Consider the following 25,519-nt stretch of genomic DNA (forward strand, 5'->3'; position numbering starts at 1 on the left):
TCTTGTCTTTTCTCCTCACACTCAGTGCCTATGCTTTACATTTTGTCCTGGTTGCTTTCTTATTTATTGGTGTGATTTTTTTTGTTGCTATTTTTGATTTGGCTTTTCAGTTTATTCCACTGTTTTGTCTTGCTGATGTTTTTCTTTGAAGTCAGGCTGTGCCAGGGAAGCCATATCATGAAAACCTGCCAGCAGGTGGAGATGAAAAATAGGCTTTATTGAGATGCTTTTTCTAGTTTGAATGAATAGCTCATCCCCAGTCATTTTTCAGTTTCTAATAATTGGAAATGGCATTTCTGGAAGACATGGTGATATTTTGCTGAATTTTACTGTGCTGGGATGGTGATGTTTTGCTGAATTTTACTGTGCTGTGGCCCTATAAAAGAGTTAATAATCTCATTTGTCACAGTGCTTTTCTAAGAGATACAGGCCAAGAATCAGTTGATAACCAGCTGGATGAACACGAAAGTAATGAGGCATTCCAGTGCCATGTTGAATAAACCTTGTGACTGTTTTTTTAAAAAGATAAAAATCACTCGCTGCCTTTTAGAACAGAAAAGGGGAAGGCACTGCTGCTATTTTTGTAATGTATGTTGTTATTTTGGGAGTATTTTGTTACCATGCATTGTAGTGGTAAAAATACAAAGCATGTTTGACTTGGGATGGAACAGCATTGAGTTAAAAGCCATTTTGTAGCGAGATCTACATGATCATGATTATGATCTAGGTAATCCTGCTCCGGCAGGGGGATTGGACTAGATGATCTTTCGAGGTCCCTTCCAATCCCTAACATTCTGTGATTCTGTGAGATAAGTGGCAGAAAGATTTAACTAAAGTTTTATTCTTCCTTGCAGACTCTTTTTCTGACCAAGTAGTTAGTGTAGTCTTACACTAAAGTATTCTTCCTAATAGTCATAACTATGATTGGTAAAGTGTTTGGGAAAGAGATAGTTGTATGCACAAAAGTAACATAAGCAAGGTGGAGGGTGTCTGGTATTACTTTGGGTAATGCCAGTAACAGTACATCTTCTGTTACCTAGCAGTAGTCATTCTGATATGCTAGATGCCTGCGATTCGAAGAATAATGGAGATATGTTGTGAGACTCATGTTTTGCCTTGTTGCTTCTCAGAGAAGATGTATATATGTGAAATCAGGGAAGGGGAGAAGGAATGTTTAATTGAATTGACATTTAATTGAGGATTTATTTCTCGGCAACTGGATATAAAACCTTATGCAGAGCCTTTCTCTTTGGTAAAATAAATTGCCAATACACAAGTTATAGGTGTGTTCTACTCTTTTCTAATACATAGTTAGTGTTTTGCAAGAAATTATTAACAATGAGAAGCAGTATTGTTGGTGGGAAATCGTATTTTCATTCCTTTGTAAGTTTCCTATTAAAAAGTCATTAAAAGACAAACCAGGAAGACGGCAGTGGATATTCCGAGGGCTCTCTGTGTTAGGTTAAGAGAGGAATTTATGCTCAATTTTAAAGCTGTATTCGTGTGCAGCCTTAAATATGAAGTCATAGGTAGCTGACCATATGCTAAAATATGGGAAATACCCAAAAAGACAACACTTGACCAACAGTAGACAAAGTCTAGGCTTTTATTTTTTTCTGTAAGATATGCAATCCTAGGCATTCTTTCAACTTGCTGCAATAATTTTCTGGCTCTATAGTAGTATTCCAATATTTTTGTTCAAAAATATTACCTTTCGAGTTGAAGTGATTAGAAATTAAGTTGGAAAAAAAGCCAGTGCTTTTTTCTTTCCCAGATATTTTTTTCTATAACTTAATTTTCTAAGTTTTAAATTTTTTGTGAAGTATTTTTACAGATTCAAATTTTCGTTGTTCTGACTGAAAGATGCGAATCAGATATGAAATAACTACTATGTTGCACTACTCCTCCCTGTAACTGTGTGCACCTTTTGTTATAGTAAGCAATGAATGCTAGTGGTTCTGTACAGTCCAGGCCTGTCTGAGGTCCTCATGTAGGTTCTTAACCCCTGGAAGAAATTACCTTCCTCATGTTCCAGAAATGAAACCTGGATTTCCCTCATATATTAAGGAAAATTACTTAAGGTACATATGGAGAAAGTACCTACTGGTCTAAGATGGATATTTCTGTGCTTTGATAGAAATTATAACAAGGGAGTCTGCAGTACTGCTTAAGCCCATTGACTGATTTGGTTTTGGTGTGCATGTTTTCAGATTTTAGATCCGTATCATTGCTGTTGGCTTCATAGTATATGTGGTACAATGGGTTCAGGATCCAAGTTTCCATTGCAAGTTCATACAACATTGACAGTGCTGTTAAGTCATTCAGTTGCTGAAAACAAATGCAACAGCTGAGGCATCGGTATCATCTATTTGCTATATATATGTACAAGACCTTAATGGCAAATTAAAATTAATAGTCTTACTGCTGTCCGTCTTACTGGCACACAGCCTTTCATGCACTCCCTTTCCATTTCTGTTTAGGAGTTTCACATCAAGAGTCTAGGAGAGTCCTGACATCACCATTTCAATGGGAAATGGTGGGGGACTGAAAGGTAACATTCTTCAGTACTTTTTTTTCCTCTGTCTACCTATGACATCTTTATTATATTCTTGTCAGTCCTGGCCAGCTCAGGATATGCATTCATATGTGTTTTCAGTGAGCTTATGCATTCCAGTCTGAAGGAAGAAGCAGATGATGGGTTTTTTGCACTGCACAACTCAGCTGTGTGAGGTACAAAGGAAGAAGCATAGGTTAGTACACCAAATGACCCCTACACAACTTCTAGTGACAGACTTTATTTTAGGAAACCTGACTTGGAATCCCCAGGTCTAAGGAGAGCAAGAAAGTGTGAGCAGTCAATATTACAGATAGCTTCAGTGAATTTGTGCTCTTGCATTACCTTTCCCATCCGTGACTTCATGACAAGGTTGAAGCAACATCTGAATGTTCACTTAGATGACGGCAGAGTGGAAAATGTAACCTTAGTAATCAGAGATTAGGCGTTTATTCCTACTCCAAAGACAAAAGGGGAGTATCAGCTTATTTGACCCCCTTTGTGTCTAAGGAGAGCAAGAAAGTGTGAGCAGTCAATATTACAGATAGCTTCAGTGAATTTGTGCTCTTGCATTACCTTTCCCATCCGTGACTTCATGACAAGGTTGAAGCAACATCTGAATGTTCACTTAGATGTCGGCAGAGTGGAAAATGTAACCTTAGTAATCAGGGATTAGGCGTTTATTCCTACTCCAAAGACAAAAGGGGAGTATCAGCTTATTTTGACCCCCTTTGTGTCAAGAGGTCTGTCCATTTGCATTCTTAGTGGTAAAACCATTTGTCATCATTTCCTCATTAGAGCCGCAAGATGGGCTATCAGTCTTCAAGGTGCTCTTTTTGATTCATCTTGTAGTATTACTTCAGATTCCAGGTTGGAACACTTTTGGTCAATACTAGGATCAGGGTTTACTCTTTAATCTTTTTGATTCCAGGTGGTGAGAGCTTACCATATTCCACAGGAATGGTGCCAGTCTACTAGATCTCGTAAACCAGCTGCAAGCTCATTTAAAATGATAAATAAAAGTGTGCCTGAGGTCCACAGCTTCATGAAAAGTTTGTCTGAGTTGACATGTATTCTATACAAGAGTGGGTAACACCAGTGTACCTATCCAGCTAGGCCATAGAAACACAGTGATCTTAGCAGCACAGGAATTCTGTGAAGAAATGATTAAGACTTTTTGTACCTTTGGGAAGCTTATTTGTGTACGTGTCTTGAAACTTAGATGCATCACCATAGCATACAAAGCTCCAGAGCCTGTGTTATAGTGTACTATACAGTCATATTATTTCTTGGAAGGATTCAAGTTATGTGTATGTATCAAACTGGGATCTCAAATCACATACATATCACCAGACTACATTATGTTTTAGGTGTCAGAACTTGGATAGTATTCCAGCTGCAGAGGCATTTCCCAGACATCAGTGAGTTTTCATGCCATTGTATAATTCTGAAGTATGGTGCCAGCCAAAAATAATCTTACCATTTTGTTCCAATCATTAATGTTTTTGGAACTGTAACAGTACGTCACAGATACAGAATATATATATGCCAATGTTTGCCTCGTTTCTTTTACAAAAATGTTAAAGCCAAAGGAGGAGGGTAAAATCCCGCTTACTGGAGGAGGGAAAGGCTGTGGATGTTGTGTACCTGGACTTTAGTAAAGCGTTTGACACCATTTCCCACAGCATTCTCCTGGAGAAACTGCTTGTGGCTTGGATGGATGTACACTTTGCTGGGTGAAAAACTGGCTGGATGGCCAATCCCAAAGAGTTGTGGTGGATGGAGTTAAATCCAGTTGGCAGCCAGTCACAAGTGGTGTTCCCCAGGGCTCAGTACTGGGGCCAGTTCTCTTTAATATCTTTTATCAATGATCTGGATGAGGGGATCAAGTGCACCATCAGTAAGTTCACAGATGACACCAAGTTGGGCAGGAGAGTTGATCTGCTTGAGGGTTGGAAGGCTCTGCAGAGGGATCTAGACAGGTTGGATTCATGGGCCAAGGCCAACTGTATGAGGTTCAACAAGGCCAAGTGTCGGGTCCTGCACTTGAGGCACAACAACGCCATGCACCACTACAGGCTTGGGGAAGAGTGGCTGGAAAGCTGCCTGGCAGAAAAGGGCCTGGGGGTGTTGGTCGATAACTGACTGAATATGAGCCAGGTGGCCAAGAAGGCCAACAGCCTCCTGGCATGTATCAGAAATAGTGTGGCCAGCAGGACCAGGGAAGTGATCGTCCCTTTGTACTCGGCACTGGTGAGGCTGCACCTCAAGTACTGTGTTCAGTTTTGGGCCCCTCGCTACAAGAAAGACATTGAGGTGCTGGAGTGAGTCCAAAGAAGGGCAACGAAGCTGGTGAAGGGTCTGGAGAACAAGTCTTATGAGGAGCGGCTGAGCGAGCTGGGGTTGTTTAGTCTGAAGAAAAGGAGGCTGAGGGGAGAGACATTATCGCTCTCTACAACTACCTGAAAGGAGGTTGCAGTAAGGTGGGTGTCGGTCTCTTCTCCTAAGTTACAAGTGATAGGATGGGAGGAAATGGCCTCAAGTTGTGCCAGGGGAGGTTTAGATTGGATATCAGGAAAAATTTATTCACTGAAAGGGTTATCAAACATTGGAACAGGCTGCCCAGGGAAGTGATGGAGTCACCATCCCTGGAAGTATTTAAAAGATGAGTAGATGTGGTGCTTAGGGACGTGGTTTAGTGTTGAACTTGGCAGTGTTAGATTAACGGTTGGACTTGATGATCTTAAAGGTCCTTTCCAACCAAAAAGGTTCTACAATTCTATGAAATGTTGTACTGATTACTGTTCTTGTAATATACAAAAACATTCATAGTTGGAACAAAGGCTGACTTTTAAATGTCAGAGGTGAAGAATGTTGAGGTTAGTTTCGGCCAGCTCCTCAGGGTGTGAGAGGAGCTGCTAGAGATGTTATGCAGTAATTTCAGAGTTTGCTTCTTTCAAGAGAACTTCGGTTTCAGCTTGCTTGCATGCTGTAATAGTCTTTTTCTTCTTTTTTTTTGCCATCTTCCAGTACTTCTGTGGTTTCTGTTCACTACTTTTACTGTTACTACATTTGAGGAAAGAAACTTTGCAACTGAGTGAAGTCCTTAGCTAACCATTTGCTTTCTGTCAGCAAATAGTTTCTTCATTTAACCTATGCTAGAAATTTGATAAGTAGCTGAAATCAAGGTGTAATTAATTGTTGGGGTAAACAATATAATTTTAAATAATTTACATTTTATTTCATGTCGTTTGCCTGCTGGAGTGATTCTTTTCCTTCAGATGGGCTCAGTGGCCTAAGTTTAAGTCTAGTTGGTTTAGTCTGCTCTCTTCAGTGGAAGTAATAGGTTGCTTCTAAATTCCACAGTGCGGGGAGTTAACAGCTTGTTGTGAACCTGACAGTAGAAAATCAGCTCAGCAAAGATATTTTACCCCTTTTCTCTTACTACATTCTGCTAATGTTTTTTTTTTGTAAAAATGTGCATAATGGTGCATAAATTTCTACATTTCAACCTGTTCAGTCTTCTGTTTTAAATGTACTTTCCGGTATCTGATACATGTGAACACAGCACCGGAGCAGCAGTTTAGCTGTATTTTTCCTGTAGCTACCTCATCAGTGCTGGTTTTGTTTCATGGTCAGATGGGATGAGTGCCATATCAGGTTTATCCTTTTCATCTCTTATTTGGCTCTCCATAATTGTTACCAGGATTTCAATCCATGTTCACTTTCTGGAGGATGCAAAATTACCTGATAAAAGCAGAATCAAGGGAGCAAGTCCTGCAGTCTTTTTTTAATGGTGGTGGTGTTTTGCTTGAATCTGGGGCTTCAGATGAGTGCCATAAAATTCAACTTGATCCTTCTTTTGACCTTTGAAACTACTGAGTGGTCTATAAAGACATCTTTCTCACTTTCCATTGAGTAAAAGGGGAAGAGATATATTCCTGCTGATTTGACAGGGAAGAAGGATTTCAGTACAAAGGCTTTCAAAGGTTTCCTTACCTTCATTAAGGAAAGCAGGCTGCCAAGCCATGATCTTTGGTTTTCAGTCCCATCTCTAAGCTATGAACCTGCCTGAAGACAGAAGTAAGAACAAAACCTCCTCTGGTAGTATTCTCACAGAAAGTAGATTTAGTGTCTTGATAAACTGAATGTGCTCAGTGATAGATTTCCACAAATTCAGTACTCTGATCACCTTTGAAATTTTGTGAGCAAAACGTATTAACTGCTAAATACTGATATGTTTCAGTTTAGTCAAATGGCTTATAATGTATTTATTGCTTAACAAAGTTCTTACCATTTCCCATTTAAATTACTATTAAAATTAATGTTTAATAATTGAAGTAATAGTTACTTTTAATCATCCAGATTGTTGTAGTATGACACCAGTGGCTTCCAGGGCGTCTTCATATCCCAGCATCTCTCCCTATAACTACAAATTTCTTTTCTCAGCAGATCTTGTTTCTAGGACAGCAGTTGCAACACACTGTTCGAGAGAATTTATGCCAGACATGAAACATTTTCTGGAAACAATCTAGTAATAAGTAGCGTGACCTCAGCAAGAAAATTTGTTCTGTGGGTGTTGAAGAACATCACATCATTAGTATTAAATCACCCTGTAGTTGAATACTTGTCATATACAATCTTGTTGAATATTGTTGTTCCTGTCTTCTCGCTTCTCATGCAGCTTACTGTGTTTTTTTCACCTGTGAATCAGTTAAAAGGTTTCCAAAGGATGTAGAGAGTTTATAGTCACATATCAAAAATACCCTTGTTGAACTGTTGTCTGATTCATGCTTGATTTGAGATTTGCTATTAGCACAGAGCTGCCTGTCTCAGTTTCACCCTTTGCACTTTTACACAAAGACAGCATACATCTCTAAATTCCTCCTGCAGTGATAGGTGACTTCTGTCATGTAGATTAGTAGGTTCCCCTTTCCCAACCTTATATTCATTCAAGGAAATCAAAACTTACTTGCTCATTAGACATTACAAAGCACTGGCCTTTGCTTTCAATAAAGCTTACATTTACTTTTTCTTCGAGCTTACTTCTGTTTTACGGAGAGAATATTTTGCATTAGTGTGTGCTTATTCACAAATTAAGATGAGTGCATATTGAATGTCAGCCTCACCTTTGTGCCTAGGAAGATCATGGAACAGATCCTCCTAGAAGCTATGCTAAGGCACATGGAGGACAGGGATGTGATTCAAGACAGCCAGCGTAGCTTCACCAAGGGCAAGCCCTACCTGACCAACGTTGTGGCCTTCTATGATGGAGTGACTACATCAGTGGACAAGGGAAGAGCTACGGATATTGTCTATCTGGACTTCTGTAAGGCCTTTGACATGGGCCCCCACAACATCCTTCTCTCTAAATTGGAGAAATAAGGATTTGGTGGGTGGATTGTTCAGTGAATGAGGAACTGGTTGGATGGTCACATCCAGAGGGTAGTGATTAATGGCTCAGTGTCCAGATGGAGATCAGTGACAAGTGATGTCCCTCAGGGGTCTGTATTGGGACCAGTGCTGCTTAATATCTTCCTCGGTGACATAGACAGTGGGATCAAGTGCACCCTCAGCAAGTTTGCAGATGACACCAAGCTGAGTGGTGCGGTTGACATGCCTGAGGGATGGGATGCCATCCAGAGGGACCTGGACAGGCTTGAGAAGTGGGCCCATGTGAACCTCATGAAGTTCAACAAGGCCAAGTGCAAGGTCCTGCACCTGGGTCCAGGGAATCCCCAGTATCAATACAGGCTGGGCAATGAAGGGATTAAGAGCAGCTCTGCCAAGAAGGACTTGGGGGTACTGGTGGATGAAAAGCTGGACGTGAGCCGACAGTGTGCACTCGCAGCCCAGAAGGCCAGCCATATCCTGGGCTGAATCAAAAGCAGCGTGGCCAGCAGGTCGAGGGAGGTGATTCTGCCCTTCTACTCCGCTCTCATGAGACCCCACCTGGAGTACTGCATCCAGCTCTGGGGTCCCCAGCATAAGAAGGGCATTGACCTGTTGGAGCAGGTCCAGAGGAGGGCCGCAAAAATGATCAGAGGGCTGGAGCACCTCTCCTGTGAGGACAGGCTGAAAGAGTTGCAGTTATTCAGCCTGGAGAAGAGGAGCCTCAGGGAGACCTTGTTGCAGCCTTTCAGTACCTGAAGGGGGCCTAAAAGAAAGATGGGGACAAACTTTTTAGCAGAGCCTGTTGCAATAGGACAAGGGGTAATGGTTTTAAACTGAAAGAGGGTAGATTTAGACTAGATGTAAGGAAGAAATTTTTTACAATGAGGGTGGTGAAACACTGGCACAGGTTGCCCAGAGAGGTGGTAGATGTCCCATCCCTGGAAACACTCACGGTCAGGTTGGACGGGGCTCTGAGCAACCTGTTATAGATGTCCCTGATGTCCCTGCTTATTGCAGAGGAGTTGGCCTAGATGACCTTTAAAGGTCCCTTCCAGCTCAAACTATTCTATGTTTCCATGAAAAAAAAGTCTCTAAATGACTCATGCTTACTGTAAGTTAAGCCACATTCTGGTAGGGCTTAAGGTATGATTTCTTAACCATATTAACGTCACTTAAGATTTTTAGTAACTGCAAAAGTGAGCTGTATTTACACATTCACTGAACCTCACTTCTAATTTTTTTGTAAGAAAATATGGTCATGAATAACCAAGTCTGTGTCCAGATTTACTCATCTCGTAGGGAAGTTAATCAAGCCAGTGGAGAGAAAAAGATTCAGTTTACAAGTAAATAAACACAGCTCCTTACTCTGGAGACAATCTTTTTTATGTGGACTGCCTATATGCACACTCCCTCTCTTCCTTCGAGTCGGAATGCTTCCATAACTGATGCTAGGTATTCCACAATTCGCATTGTTGTATAGGTACTTCTAAAAAGTCGATGGTCAACTCTGCCAAGGAAACCCAAACCCACTCCTTTATTCTTTTACTTGAGAGTTAGCATTTGGAGACTTTAAAGACTACAAGCAGTGAAGGTATGGAGTAAAAAATGCCTATATGCTTAAACAGATTAAAGTTTAACTGTATTTTTCAGCATATTATCTTCACTGGTAACTGCAGGATTGAAACTTTTCAAATGAGCTTATTCTGCAGTACCGAAAGGGTAAACACGTCAAGTCTGTGAATACCATACTAAGGTAGGATTCCTCCTCAGCTGTGTGAAAGGCAGATGTGAAATTATCCTGAGGAACTGTGTTTAAGGCTGTAGCGAAAGGAATGATTTACAGCTCCTGTGGGATAAACATTGAAATACAAACCGTTTAAAAGGAAATCCTTCCTCTATTATCTTGTCTTACCTTTAAATTTTTTAATTCATTCTTCTGAAAACAGTGAATAATTACGTTGGATTAATAGATGTTTTAGTTTAATATTTTAACCACAGATAAATATCTCTAGCTCTGTTAAATGCAGCCTATGATAATGTTAGGTCCAACCTGTATACTTGCTGAAATCAAGCAAGTACACCAAAAGTTTGCACGCATTTTTGTTAATTAATTGCAAGGTTAGTTTGAATGCTTTGGTTTTGATGAAATACTTGTTTACAGGTTTTAAACATGCATGCAGTAATTGGAATAATGTCATTTGATTTCTACTGAAGTCATAGTAGCCTTCTCTGTAATAAGAAAGAATGTTCTTGTCATTATTTTCTTCTTGTGCTAGTACCAGTTGTGTAATGCTTAGCCATTCTGAATTTTGGACCCCTGTCTCATCCACTCCAAAGTAAGAAATAAAAGGGACCATTAAATATAAACTTACGTAGAGCCAAGTAGCCAGTTCGTAAGTAAAGCTTCACTGTTCATTCAGGGTAATACTGTACTTCGTAAGCAGCATACCATTTTGAAGGTAGATGTGAATGCTAACTTTTTTACAGTATTTGATGTAAAAAGGAGTTGTTTATATCAATACTTGGATATACACGTACATTTTCAAGTCAATTTAATTTATGAAATCTTTAGAACAGTAAAGTTTATTCAAGTAGGATCTTGTTTGCTCTTATTTACTAAACTTGCATTTTTTATAAACAGTTTACAGTTTTATAGCTTTCCATAAAATGGTTTAATTTAAAACAATTAAATTATTTAATTAGAAAAAAATATTTTAATACACTTTATTTTAGTTTGTATTTGACTAGCAGAACTACTGTACTTATTAGCTGACTTTTCTGTAACTTTCAAGGTGAATTTAGAGCAATGTCATAGTTGAAATAATTTCATAAAGACTTTTTTTGGAAGTAGATAGTACAATTTGTGCAGGTTGAGTAACACTTATGCATTGTCAGAGTTCAGACTTCATTTACCTGCTTACTTGCAATCTGACGTCACAGAATTACAGGTCATGCCAGGTTAGGTTTATTTATGTAAAGACCTCCTTATTTGAGTTTGTCATTGTGTTCAAAATACTGTGCTTAGTTCTGAGCTGATTATTACACACGAGTGGAGGTATGGGAGCAGAGGAGACAAGGCCGGCTCTGACAGAAGTAGCGTTGGAACAAAGCTCCTTTAGGTGTCCTCTGGAAGAGGGAGTTGTAATTCCTTCAGTGATTCTGGTAGTTTATTCGGCTTTTTCCAGTTTCTTGAACAAAGTAGCCCATAATGGTGCATAGCTTCAATTTGTAGTGGTATCTGGTTTATTTGTAAACCGGTGTTTTTTTCTCTCCCTCAGGCCTCGTTAGAATCAGTCTTTAATGGTTAACCATGTTGGTTGCTTATAGACATACTGAGTTCAAGTAGCACACCAGAAGTTTTCATCCTCTGATGTTTCTAATCAGTGATTTTCTAGGAAAAATGTTTGTTGTTTCTTAGTGTATTGTCTTTATACTTCTGCTATTCTAGCAAGTAAGATAATTCTGTTTTTCATGTATTTTATATTTGTTGCCTTCTAAATGGGCAGTTTCAGCGTGGAATTTCATTAGACTACTGTTTTCATGCCACAGTCATTAATTAATACACTAAATAAGCACAATTGCAAAAATCAGTATTTAAAACTGAAGTTCACTTTTCAAGGCAAAATGTTTTGCTTTGCTGTTAGCCAATTCCTTACACTGCACACCTTCCAGTCCTTCTACTAGCCCCCATCGTCTCCAATATAATATCACGTGTTGCTTTATCAAATGGTATTGAAGTCTAGCCGAGTTATAATTGCTGTAGCATTTATTTACTGAACGAAAGTTTGACTACTCTGACACAACATATCTATAGTTCCTATACAAATACTTATAGATAAGCCTATAGTACATTTTATTTCATTTTTTTTCTCCTTTAGTTCCTGAAAATATCTTTAGAGTCTTACTGAAGGGCATGTGTTCAGATTACCTTTTTTTTTTGTCCAAATCCAACATATATGTATGGATGCCATTGGCCTTCTTGGCCACAAGGGCACATGAGCCAGCAATGTGCCCTTGTGGCCAAAAAGGCCAATGGCATCCTGGGGTGTATTAGAAGGGGTGTGGTTAGCAGGTCAAGAGAGGTTCTCCTCCCCCTCTACTCTGCCCTGGTGAGGCCGCATCTGGAACATTGTGTCCAGTTCTGGGCCCCTCAGTTCAAGAAGGACAGGGAACTGCTAGAGAGAGTCCAGCGCAGAGCCACAAAGATGATTAAGGGGGTGGAACATCTCCCTTATGAGGAGAGGCTGAGGGAGCTGGGTCTCTTTAGCTTAGAGAAGAGGAGACTGAGGGGTGACCTCATTAATGTTTATAAATATGTAAAGGGCAAGTGTCACGAGGATGGAGCCAGGCTCTTCTCAGTGACATCCCTTGACAGGACAAGGGGCAATGGGTGCAAGCTGGAACACAGGAGGTTCCACATAAATATGAGGAAAAACTTCTTTACGGTGAGGGTAACCAAACACTGGAACAGGCTGCCGAGAGAGGTTGTGGAGTCTCTTTCTCTGGAGACATTCAAAACCCGCCTGGACGTGTTCCTGTGTGATATGGTCTAGGTAATCCTGCTCCGGCAGGGGGATTGGACTAGAAGATCTTTCGAGGTCCCTTCCAATCCCTAACATTCTGTGATTCTGTGATGTATTGCATTGGCTGTTCTCTCTTCATAAAGTGCTGCTTCCTGACTTCTTAGCAACAATTTTTTAACTCTTCTTGTCATAAAATTGAGGCAACGTTTCTTTCAGAAGCCTGAAGACTGTTCTGGTGTCCTTGACTAAAGGACTGTTTTGAAATTACAAGTTTGGGGGACTTTTTTTTGTCCCTTTTATCAAGGTGGAGCTCTCTCCTGAAAACCAGCGTATTAGCCAAAGTGTGCACCCAAAAGACTAAAACACCATTAGCTTCTATCCCATCTTTCTTGTGCTGACCACAGCTGACCTCACTACCTCTTTTTTGTTCTATTTTTACTTAAATGGCTGGGAGAACTTTTTTTTTTGCTTAACGAGGTCTGACTTAACTTGGCTTTTCATACTATCCTTTTTATTGTAAAGATAGTTTCTGACCTCCAAAGCATAGCTTTCTTTTCTGATCTTTTTTGTTTTACTTTTAGTTTTCTTTTCATTCCAAGCATCTTTTGTGACTTAAGTATTCCTGCTAATTTTTTAACCTTTTTTATTACAATTTTTTTTTGTGGGTATAACCTCCAGTTGCCATTTGAGAATGACACTGGTCTCCCATACATCCTGTCTCATGTCTGCATGAATGTCTTGCGCATCCTAGGAAACTGAAGAGCAATTCAGATGACACTGAGGTCAATACATATTGAGTGACAGCTGAAATTGCCACTTGGGCTCTCTTAACTCAGGGTCACCCATGTAGGCATCCACACTTGAGGTGCCTTATACTGACTGGAATCTCACCTTGTCTCCACTGTGCTTTAACCACTGGCACTTAACAGCCCTGGCTGTTGATTACAGAAGAAAATGTTCAATTCAGCAAATGGTTCAAATCTTATAGGTGATTGTGTTATGGACAATTGGTTATTAGCAACATGTAAGTGATATTACTGTTTCATTTTAAGTGTTTCTGCTGTGGTGCACAGTTAGTTAACTTTTGCATTATTTAACTTTTCCACATTAGTAGGCAGTGCTGTGTCACTCACTTGCATTGCTGTCACATGTTCTCCATACTCCCAGCAGATCCTCATGCAATTAGAAATGAGGCAAAAGTGTAATTGTTAATTTGTTAAAACATGAACTTAAAGTTGGCATTCCAGACAGTCTTCAGTTTCTGAGGTGTCATAGTTTTAGGTATAAACCAGAATTTTCCAGATAACTATAGCTGGTGAGATTTTATGCTGTGAGTGACTGATTACTTTGGGGGTAAATTTCAGATGAATTCTGTCAACAGCAATAAATTGCTCATTGTTCATCGCAGCCTACCAATCAAGTTAAGCGAACGAAATTACAACACACTGCAGTTTTTTAAGGATACCAGTGGAGGCTTTTGCAGATTATTTTAAATTGTGCCAAAGTCCTGACAGGATGTATTCCAGTTTCGTTTTTCTGAAATAGTTAATAAAAACAAAATCTGTGCAGATCTAAACCACCAAAATATTTAAAAATCTGAAGCTTATATTCTTCTAGTTCATCAGCGACATGCATTTAAATTATACGCTTGTTTTGTACATTTTCTGATTACTTAGAATATATTCTGCAAAAACTTATCTGAAGTGAATATATAAGCAGCGTACAAAAAGTCCATTTAAACGCGTGCCTTTATTGGTTTGCTTTCACGTAATTGAACTTTGTGAAACTTTGGAAAATATTTCCACTTTGGCTCTTCTGGTTTATAGTAAAAATCCTTCTGTCTTAAAAGTAATGAGTATCTCTTATATTGGTTTGTAAACTTCACAGTCAAAACATTCTTACAGCATGTGTGTATGTGTGTGTGTATATATATATATTTTTTTTAGTGAAATATTTGTAAGGAACCAGTAAGAGCAAGGCAGCAAAGAAATGTCCATGTCAGCTGAATACGGTATTTGTTTACCCCTGCAGAAAAGGAATGTAAAGCATTTTATGGCTATTTAAGGATATTTATAGGAATAAGTTGTAGGACCACCCTCTTCATCCCAGCAGTCTTGTTACCTTCAGATCTCTCATGAATCAGAGTTCAGCTGAGTCAGGAGTCATGTTAAATGAGAGGTTTCTAAAGCTATATGTTGTTTTAACAGGCAATAGAAAGAAGAAAAACTTTTCTTCTCAATTTACTTCTTGAATGTCAGTGTTCTCACACATTTATTTACACTTTTCTTACCTTTCTGATAAACATCTTTGGTAAGTAAGAGATACTGTTCAAGTTTTTGTTGTTAAAACAGACTTCATCAGTGGTGCAGTGCAGATTGATAGGACCATTTCTGTTTCTTGGGAACAGGCAGTCATTTGTAGGAACTCTAGGAAATTGTAGAAAAATTTCTATAAAGTTGTAGCTCCTGAGTGACAACATAATTTGTAGTCCTGCATTTTTCTTGCTTTAGAGAAGGTTATCTCTTGTTGCTATCTGTATAGAAATTTTACTTCAAACACTCTTAAGTGATAAAAATGTTTTGATACAAAGTACTCTTTAAGATGATAGGATTGTATTCATTGCTTATTTACTGTTTCTGTTTGTAATTTTGTCACCGCTTATGGATTTTAACAAGTTAGACTCACTAGGGCATGATAGCATCATGCTAGAAGTGAATTCTGGGTTAATTATTTTTGCAGGTTTAATACACTGTTGTATGTATTTAATAACTTAAAAGTTCTGTCATAGGGAGCAGTGGCTCAATAAAGAGCGAGTGTATGTCAGTCATGTATCACTAAATTTAGCCCATACTGTGAACCCATCTAAGGATTTTTCTGCTCGCTGTAATTGACAGATAGCCCTGAGTTTTTGATGTGACAATTTCTGAAAAATAAAACCTTCTGCAGTGAAAGTAGAGAAATATTAAAAGGAATATTAAAAGTGATGTGCCCTGAGTAACTGTATCCTGGGGATTGTGTCTGTACACGCCAAGGGCAGAAAGCAATCAGTAGTGACTTCTCTTGCTCAATTCCTGACAAATTTTTTCAGTTCTGTTACCTATTGAGTTGTACCTTAGAATAATCCCTCATTCCCAAGTTAAATTTTCCTTAGAGAATATATTCTTTTTTTTTTTTTTTTTTTTTTTTTTTGGTGAAATCAGCATTCTACTGGTCCATTGTGATATTTGATAAAGAGGCATTTTCAGGTCAATTCAAACATATCTGGCAAATGGTTTCTTTATATGTATCTATTTTATATACGTATGTATTTATGCACATATATAAAATGTATTTCTTTAGCATGAACCTTATTTTTCATCTTAAGGAGGCTGTGCCCTTTTCTTCGTTCCTTTTAGGAATATACCTGTAACTTCCAGTCTTCAATTCATTTGCTTTTAATGTATTGTGGTATCTGCAGGTTTATTGAAATGCAGTCATAGTTCATTATTCCACTATCCATGATGTTTCTTTTGTCTTAGAAGCTATCAATGGTACTTAATACATCGGTTCAGTCATAGCATTCTATCCTTAACTGAAGACCATAAGCTGAAATAAAATGAAAAATAGTATCTTTACTGACAGAGAATAAAAATATATATGTACTTATATTTTTCAGTATATTTTTTACTGATTACTGCTTACATTTCTACTTTACTTTCATTCTGGGTTTATATTTATTACTGTTACAATTTTAAGACATCAAATCGTAACTGGAAATAGTACTGAAAGTGAGAGGAGAGTATGCATAAAACCATAGGTGGATTGAACATGGTAGAAAGAATGCAAGAAACATGGAAGTAGAAGTAAACAGAAAAATAATTTATAACCATTTATTGCCTTGATAATGTCTGTCTTTTGGAATAATTATTGTTTTATGTTGCTTTGGGTAAAGAACAACGGCGAACACTTCAGCTGTGCAAACTACAAGGCATCTGCCTACCTTTCCCAGACTTCATAGTACATCACTTGTCATCTTGCTTTTCATAGCTGCAAGGTTGGCCCCTTGCTACCGAAGCCTATTCTGCATCTGTATAGTTTCCATGCACACATTCCATTACCTATTTTGTGGATTCTGCCTGTTGAATTCAGCCTTTTAAGTCAATTCTGCCGAAAGCACCTCCACTGGAAAGAGAGGAAAGATTACATCTAGCCATAGCTTCTCTGTTCAGTGCTAAAGGCATTTGCTGTTTCTTGGTCTTTTCATCTGATGGTATAAACCAGCAACAGCCCACAAATCTCGTTGACTTCACTGTATAGTATAATGCATGATAAGATGTACTCAGCATCAGGGGGCCGGCACTGGGTCATTTGATGGTGTAGCCAAATGACATGCAATTGTTTTGCAAAAAAATACAGGTTTTGAAAGATCTTCCTAACAGTGAGGTCTAGGAATTACTGGGTCCTTGTTGAATATTCAACAACTCTGAGAAAATTAGTTGTGTAGGCTCTCAGGCTGACTTTAATTGCCAAATTGATTTTTTTTTTCAAGCCCTATTCCAAACAGTTTTCTGTAACATTTCTTCTGATTGTGTATCAGTAAGCCTCCTGAAATAAATTAAAACCTTGAATTCACGCCAAGGCTATTTGTTGTATTTAATAAGTTGTATGTCCTTGGACAAAGAAAGGGAAAATCTTGACCAAAAGATACATTCAGTCTTCTTTGAACTGATAAAAGCATCTTGACAGCCTATTTGTAAATTACAGTATTTAGCATATGTAGGAAGAATTTTTTTAATGTCTGTGTTTATTGGTTTATGCTGTAATTTGCATATTACAGTTTCTTATTAAGTATAAAACATTAAATATTTTTAACATTATGTAAACATTAAAATATTTTCCTCATATCTGTATTCATCTAATGCAAATGCCCTATGCTGTATGAAAGACAATTCATTTTTTAAAAAAATCAATTATTACGTATTTTCTTTATGTTTTATCAGAACCAAGAATGAAATAATGAGGGAACAGATTTAACTTTATGCTGAAGTGATTAGATTTTGGGGAACGGGGTAGAGGGAAATGTTATACAACATGACTTAAAAATTCATCTAGTATTTTAAGGGAGTTTTGTTGGTAGCTAAGTGTTCTTATCCAGCTCTTTTACTTCTCAGTTATTATTTTGCCTGTCTTAAAACAAAGTACAGTGACAGTATATTGATAATGAAAGGCTGTCAGGTATTCCATTAGCTTCTGCATGTACTATTCCTGTCCATGGGATTTGCAGCACCTTAAAATATTTCCTTGTGAGTCTTTTTGCACGACTTAATGTTCCCCTCACATGATCAAAAGGAAAGAACCATGATAAATGACCACTGAGTAAACATGTTCAAGATGAGAATTTTTATTTGAGTTTAAAATTGTTCCGTTTCTTTGTACTCAAGGGAATAGGCCTTGTTTTAATACAAGGGTCAGTAATGTCAGAACTCTTAGGAACCTGCTTTTTTTGTCAGTTGCTGGTTTTACCTGAGTCCTGCATCCCATGCCCATCATAAACTGAAATATTTCATTGTTCTAATAGTTACACAAAATGAGGCATTTAAAGCCCTCTAAAGGTATCAATAGCTGTTTTACTTTTCCCTGCATCGATCTCTGTGATACAATTTTTTAATTATTTTATTTTACAGATTCCTTACAGCCTTTCCTGGAAGCCTGCAGTAACGAATGCTTCTTCCGTACTTGCTCCGTATTGCTTCGAAGTTCTAAGCTAGATATTCAGATTTTGGAAAAGCTCTGTGTTATACTGCAAAAACTCTCCAGAATAAAGTAATCCTTTATTACCGTTATTCTGTTAGTTATTATTAGATCAGCAAACTTGGGGAGCTTTATCTTTCTCCTTTTTCAAAAACTCATCTCTGTTTTGCTGTTTATTTGCTCCACCATAGACAATGCTGGGCTTTCTCTGTTAACACTTAAATTTAAACTGTGTCACAGATGTGTAAGACAAGACTCTAAGTTTGCTTGTAAATCCATCTAGTTCAGTTTACAGAACTGAAAAACTAGCCTCAAGAGGAAATGTTCCTTATATGTGCAGATGACAAGAATGCTCATAAGAGAACCTTTTCTTTCCCCTGACTTTCAGTTTTCCTCAGGTACTTGATAATAATCTCCATTGAAAATTTAGCCTCATGTGTGACTTGCATTCAAGTTTCATCAATTTTAATTTCCTTCAAAAACAAAATTTAAAGACTTGAGCCATTTAAGACCTTTTGGGTATGTTAATCTTTGTAAAATATGTTCCTGTTGCTTACTGGTTATTTATTGTAACAAAGGTCGTTGTCATATCAGTAGTAATGTGCTGCTGAGCTCCATTGGTGTATTATTTAATGGAATTGTTTCATTTATAAAAGCAGGCATCTAAACTGAGCCATTTTTTACATTAGACTTAAAGTTGTTGACAAAACTGACGTTTTGATTTGACTTTATTAGGAACAAAATTGAACTCTAGGAAAAAAATATGTTTTCCTGTAAAATAATCTAATATAAATCATAACTTACATTGGAAATATACTAAAAGTAAAATTTGCTCAGAAATCCTAATTATTTAAATTTTTTTATTTATTACTTCTGGAATCTTATTTGACATCAGTGAAACCCTGTTACAGCCTTTCCTTGAGCTTTCATTATACTACATGTAAATACCACTTACTCAAGTGAAATGATAGTTTTTGGTGATTTTTGCCAAGATGTTTCTCACCATCATTGATAACCTTCTGCTTAGAGACATTATATGCAATGTAGAAGAATTATATGAAACTCCCAATATAATGCATGTTTTTCTTCATTAAAAAAATCATTTTCTGTAGAATCTAGTGTTTAGATGAAGCCTCTCAATTTTCAATTGACAATTATTTTATGTAAAATCTTTTGCAGAAGCAATAAGAAGATGTTTGAATTGTTTACTCTTCACCAAATGATCCAAGAACTGCATAGGACTACAAATCCAGATCATGCTTTCCTCTGTATAAACCTCAATTCAATTCTGTTGAATTTGGGACTGTCAAGGAGTAACTCTCTTACCTCCAGTCTAAGCACAAGTCACTAGCCCTATCTTTCAATCTAATTATTGTTCTGTATAATTTATACCAACTGCCTATGTTACTTGAAATTTGGAATTTTTTTTTACTGTTTTCTATAAATAAATCAAGCAGAACCTCAGTACTGTATAAGTTACTTTGTATCACGTGGAATCTCACTGATATTTCCCTCATTCATAAAAAGGAAAATGAAAAGTTGTGTAATATGCTAAATGGCTTTCTTCAAAACTTACTAGAGAAGTGAAATAGTGCTGCTGTTCTGAATGACTCATGCAAGCTAAGGAATTGGATCCCTTGAGCAGGCACATCAGAAATACCACCCTTTTCTTACAGATATGACTCTTAGTTACCTTTGACTCTTCTTTTATAAACTACTTATTTTATGGTTGATAAGTAACAGGCAGGTATCTTATCAAATTATCTTTTGAGATAATTACAGTTTTAATGATTAAAACCAGATTTTGATTTAACATAACTAGATGTGTTGAATGAGAAATTTTGTTGTTTTGATTTCAGAATGTCTTAGTGTTTGTTTGATCTTTTCCTGTATTTATGTAACATTTACTATTTTATCCTGCTTTGTATGAATTTCTAGTGTAACTGTGGGTTGTAATATCTCTGAAAATGTAAATAAAAACATTTCTTAAAATGCCTGGCAATAGTAATCCCTAATGTAAAATTATTGTATTTTATTGTTTCTGCTGTATTTTATATTAATTTGCAGTACAGTCCTCATTTAGTCTCTTAGTACCCACATTTCTTTTCTGAGTGTGAATATATTTTTTTGTCTGCCACAGTTCAGTGTTCAGAAGTTCTTAACACATAGGAAATAGGATTCTTTTTAAAAATTCAACTTAGTCTTCCATTTCTGACTTGTACTGTAACTACTGAAACTCTTTAATTGTAAAATTGAAACTGCAGTTAAAATTTGAAGATCTGTTGTATGTTGGCCTTTGTCTGACACTGGCGGTCAGTATAAAACTTCAGAGAGGTTTACTTCTCATTTTCATACTTTTTTTTTCTTGGTTTTCCTTTGTATTTTTTTACCAGAAGTTTTTGAACTGAGTCTTTGAAGTTGAATTCTAACTGCAAATATTTTTCTAGCAATTTTACTTACATTTCTGACAAGCTGTCCTGTGAAAGGAGTCTACATCAGATTTGGCACCAAGTATGTCCGGAAGAGAGAGCAAGCAATGTGTACACTGTTTGGGCAGGAAACCAATTCTAGGTAATTTTTAAATAACACTAATCATAGCTAAAAGCTTTTGCTGACAATGGATTATGTTTTGGAATAAGTATTTCTTCATCAGTAATTTCCATTTTCTTTCAGATTTACCAGCAGTGCAAAAGCTTGCATATACCTTTGGCTGGAGACAAAATCCTCTTATTTAGGAAGTGTGTTCCCAGTCCTTATGTGCTGCTCCATCTGCTTGGTCATTAAAAATACTAGAAAATTAATAAGCAAAAAAAGCTATAGAAAGTTGTTAGGTTTCCTATATCCACAGGAATGTTGATTATGTTCTTGACTTTCAGCCTTCACCACTGTTGGTTGTTAATCTACTAATCTTCCGTGTGGTACCAATTTAACCCAATGCATTCATCTAATAATGGCAAAAGAGCATAGCGTATGGTGTAGCTTTTAATGTTGGTCCCTTGTGTTTTTTATGCAGTAGTGTTTACAGTCTGAAAAGATGAATCACTGTTAATTTCAAGTTTTTATGATCAAGAATGTTTCTGTTAAAACAAAAAAAAAAGTTTTTTGAATCTGTTAAATATTAATGTAATTAAATTGATTGTTGATCTAAGGATGAGACTAATGATTTTGATCTTAAGTAAATTTTAACTGAGCTGTGAAGAAAAATATGAGTTATTGATTTCACATTTGTACTACAGTAAACATAAGTATCAGCAATAAAGAAATGCATTATGCAAATGAAGTGTCTTGTGAAGAATAGATCCTTCTATAAATAAAAAAGCTGTAGTAAAGTTCCAAAATGTGCATGTGATTTTTGACTCAGGGTCATATTTCTTGGGTAAAAAATGAAAGTCACAAAAACACTCTAGTAGAGTCATGTGGAGGCTAGACTTGCGATGGTAGAAGTGAATTTTTTTGAAGCCAGTTGTTGACAGACAACTTATAGTAGTTCCTTTGTACATTGTTGTAAAACTTTTCAGTGAAGATCTTTAAAGAACATAAACCATGCCATGTTTTTTCCCAAATTTATTACTAATCAATCCTGTTAATGCAGAAATATTTATGAAGCTTCCCAATATCTGGAGAGGTAAAACAATGATGAATTTGGAATTGGTTTTATTTGCCATCAGATTTTCAGTTTGTGTTGGATTGCATCTTTAAACGTGCATGGTTTTATGGGACATGTGGACTATAAATACAAGTGAAAAGATTGTCTTACAACAATGATTTCAAGATCAGAGGCTTCAAGGAAAGTAAAATGTCAGTCTACCAAAAATGTAACTAAAATAATCAGAAATAATAAACTGGAATGGAGATTTTTAGCTCTATTCTGTTTCAATTTGTAATGGATTATCTACAGTAACTAAGCTAACTAATAAAGGTGTCTATGTTAGAAGCATAGATAACCTAGTTTGCCTTTGTCATTAACAGGTAGAAGTAGGTATCAGGAAAAATGTACAAAAATCACAGTTATTTCAATATTTCTGCTTGTAATTGTTTGGTATATCAGGTTTTGTACACCCCTGCTTGTTGCGCTGTCTTGATCAGTCTTGTGAGCCAGCCCACCCCGATTGTCCACACCAGTCCAAGTTGTGGCCTTGCTCAAACATCCCCATTCTGTTATCATTCCCCTGAGTGACCTTGGCAGCCTCTGTGAGAGGGGAACAGAGGAAGTTCAGAGGAAGAGGATTGGGTTTGGTTTGGGAAGGAAAGATTTCTGTCAAGTTGGCCACACTATGGGCATCTCTTTATATAGCCTTGCCTTCTTGGATGGAATCTAGAATTTCCTGGGGGGTTTCTGCTTTTGTAGCATTTGGGTACTGTAATATGAGTATGAATTTCTACTACTTTATCCTTCTCTCAGAAGACTCTCTACAACAGGAGATATTTGAAAACAGTAACTGTAACCCCAGCTATTTCCCACAGTTCCTGATTCCCTAAGGAAACATGGTTTATGTGATCACTGTCTCTCTGCATTCCTGAAAAGTTATACACTATTTTGAATATGCCAGCCACCTCTGGCCAGATTTGGCATCAGGCAAGAGAATATTTATTTTCAACCATTTTTTGAGAGAATTTGAGGAGAAGAGAGAGACCTTATGTATACTTGCACTTAAAAGACAGGGACTCTCTCCCTTTCTGGCAGCAGCCAGCTGATCAGTCAGAACATGTAGCTTCAAACTAGCTACAATCTACCATGTCTTGCTTGTGTGTAGGTCTCCAGAAACAATTAACAACTATCACTGGCATGAAACAAAGGAAGTTTCTGGTAGTTACAACCTGTCTCTTTAAAGGAAGATAAAGAATTGACCCACAATTTTATGTTGCTGTTTTTTGGAACAGCTGTGAGAGTCCTCATTGAGAAAGTCAAGAAGAGCCTTGCATCTGCTAGTATTAGGATAATTTTCATCCCAGAAAAGACTACCAAATAATTTTTTTTTTACAAACCCATCTATTGTAGAATTGTAATCACCCTTGCTGTTTATCAAAGGCTTCGTATCAATAAATGGGCAAGACAGGGAACAATTCTATTTCCAGAATCTTGGCAGATCTAAATAAAGTAGGCTAACATTGCCCAGCTTGCATAGTTGTGCTCTGTTTCTTCATATTTGTGACTTCCACCAGCTGATAAAAGGTCTGTCTCATAAAGTGGGATTTCATAGTTATCTTCCAGTTCTCTTGAACATAACTGGCTTGCATGTTTTTTTAATGTTATATAACTGAATGTAATATATTATGGAGAAAAGTTTCTTGTAGCAGATAAATTAACTTGAAAGGTGAAAGTATGCTGAAGGCAACATATTTTTTAAGAGCTTTTATTCATGATCAGCATCAATGTCCAAAATATATGATTTAACTTACCAGACCAGATTTAGAAGGAGCTGTAAGCAGAGCTCATAATTCAGAGCTATGACACTGGATCCTTTAATTATATACTGAATTTTTCACCTAAAACTTATACCGCTTCAGAGATTGATGGTCTGATAGGAAACATTCATCTTCAGGATAACATATTTAAATTTAGTCTGGGAAGTCTGAAAGTTTGATCTATGAAACAATTTGGTAATCTTCCATTTTCCGAATGGTTAGAGGAACTGCAAAGGCAAAGCAGTGACTCCTTGTGCTCCTCTTAATGATACAATGCTCGCATGTTTTGAAAACTCACAAAATTTATTGTAAAAGTAATAGCGCTGTGCGGTGTTGTGATCCTACCTTTGACATCCCCCTGAGAAACACTGGGATGGGCAAAGGCGTCTTTATGAGTTATACTGACTCTTGCAGTGTGCTGTGTTAAAACCACCACTGTCAACAATAGGTGCGTTTTTTGCTGATGAAAGTCTTTAATGCTGTCTTCTGACCGCGTTTAGAAGAATTCCTATTTATTAGCCTTTTGGTTTTCACATAATTTTGCAAGTAAGTGTCTTTTATATCTGTGACTACCTGATCACTACTAGAAGAGATAACTTTGAACAAAACCACTTACTGTTTACTTGTTTATAGCTACTTTCTTTGAGTGAATGGTCCTAAGTAGAAATTTAACAAGTCGTAACTCTCAAGACATCCTGATCTCTAAAGTCACACTGAGAGAATTATCTGAGAAAAAGAGATCCAAGAAGCCATATATATATCTTTTCTTCAAAACCAATTCTCTCTGTGCCCATTACTCAAGGATATTTAGATTAGTCCCAAGGAATATTTCCCTGAATATACCACATCTCTCTGATCATTGCAACTTAATGGTAAGTAACTACTGTTAAGACATAACACAAGCTAGAGCTGCAAATTCCGTGGCCAGGATACTGCTAACAACAGTAGTTATGAAAGCTCAGCATAAGGTAACATTCCTATTAATAAGTTTACTTTAAGGTCATCTTCAGCTCCATAAAATGGCATCATCGGTGCAGTTACTTCTGGAGAACAGAAATAAAAATAATCTATCCAGCTTACAGGAAAAAAGAAAGTATCATGTGGTACAAGAGTTCCAACAGGAGCATAATGTTCCACCCACACATCAGCTTGTTGGAAAAGCAGTACGCCTTTGAAGAAGGTTGGAGATAACTAGGTTGCCAGACTGGTTTTGTCCTTCAGAAGAAATAGTATTCTAGTATGTGGATTCAAGAGCTATTTATATAAGAAATGCAAATAAACAGAATTTCTTCGTTCCACAGTGCTTCCCAAAATGTAGCAGTTTGATGTCCCCCTGGTTTGTCCTCCTCCACATTGAAGTGTGACTGATTTTTTTTTTCCACAGCAGCCTTGCACATTAAGGCCAAATTCCAGAAGTAGATGCCTAACTCTGCTTCCTTCCTGTTTCAGTTGTCTTTCTACTAATTGGTCTTCAGTGTTACCTCCTCCTGATTTTTCATTTACTTTTATGTGGTGGATTAAATTGGAAAATCATTATGTATTCCTGAACTGTCTTGCCATACTAACTTGAATCCTATTACAAGCTTGTTTTTAAAACAGCCTCTCTCACCAATTATAAAAAAATGAATTCTCTTTTTTTTTAAAAAAAAAAGTGATGGACAAATGAGATGCCTGTGTGTGACCTGTATAGCTGCTAATCACTGACTACTTCTGCAGCAGAGTGTGCAGAGGCTTCTTATCATTCTTCCATAATATAAGTATTCAGATGGTCTAGTTTCACAGAACACTGGCAAAAAGGAATCAACATTTTTGTGTCCTTGAAGAGTGGCTGATAGTGATAAATTAATGCCTGAGGTAACAGGTGCTATGCATTATAAATCATATCACAATAAATAATCAAAAGAGCTTATTT

The 25,519-nt window shown here is 37.2% G+C and overlaps 1 protein-coding gene across 2 annotated transcripts in view; it reads left to right on the top strand.

The window, feature by feature from the left end:
• Window positions 1–19,947, top strand: part of CCDC138 (coiled-coil domain containing 138) — a 41,355-nt gene extending 21,408 nt beyond the window's left edge. For both annotated transcript variants that reach the window (XM_068425211.1, XM_068425213.1), the window contains 2 exons: window positions 18,135–18,273; window positions 19,381–19,947. In XM_068425211.1, the coding sequence (XP_068281312.1) occupies window positions 18,135–18,273; window positions 19,381–19,552 (311 nt within the window). In that variant the 3' untranslated portion in view covers window positions 19,553–19,947. The remainder of the gene's footprint in view (window positions 1–18,134; window positions 18,274–19,380) is intronic.
• Window positions 19,948–25,519: the final 5,572 nt, after the last annotated feature.

Source organism: Nyctibius grandis, chromosome 2 (assembly GCF_013368605.1).
Source record: "Nyctibius grandis isolate bNycGra1 chromosome 2, bNycGra1.pri, whole genome shotgun sequence".
Lineage (NCBI taxonomy): Eukaryota > Metazoa > Chordata > Aves > Nyctibiiformes > Nyctibiidae > Nyctibius > Nyctibius grandis.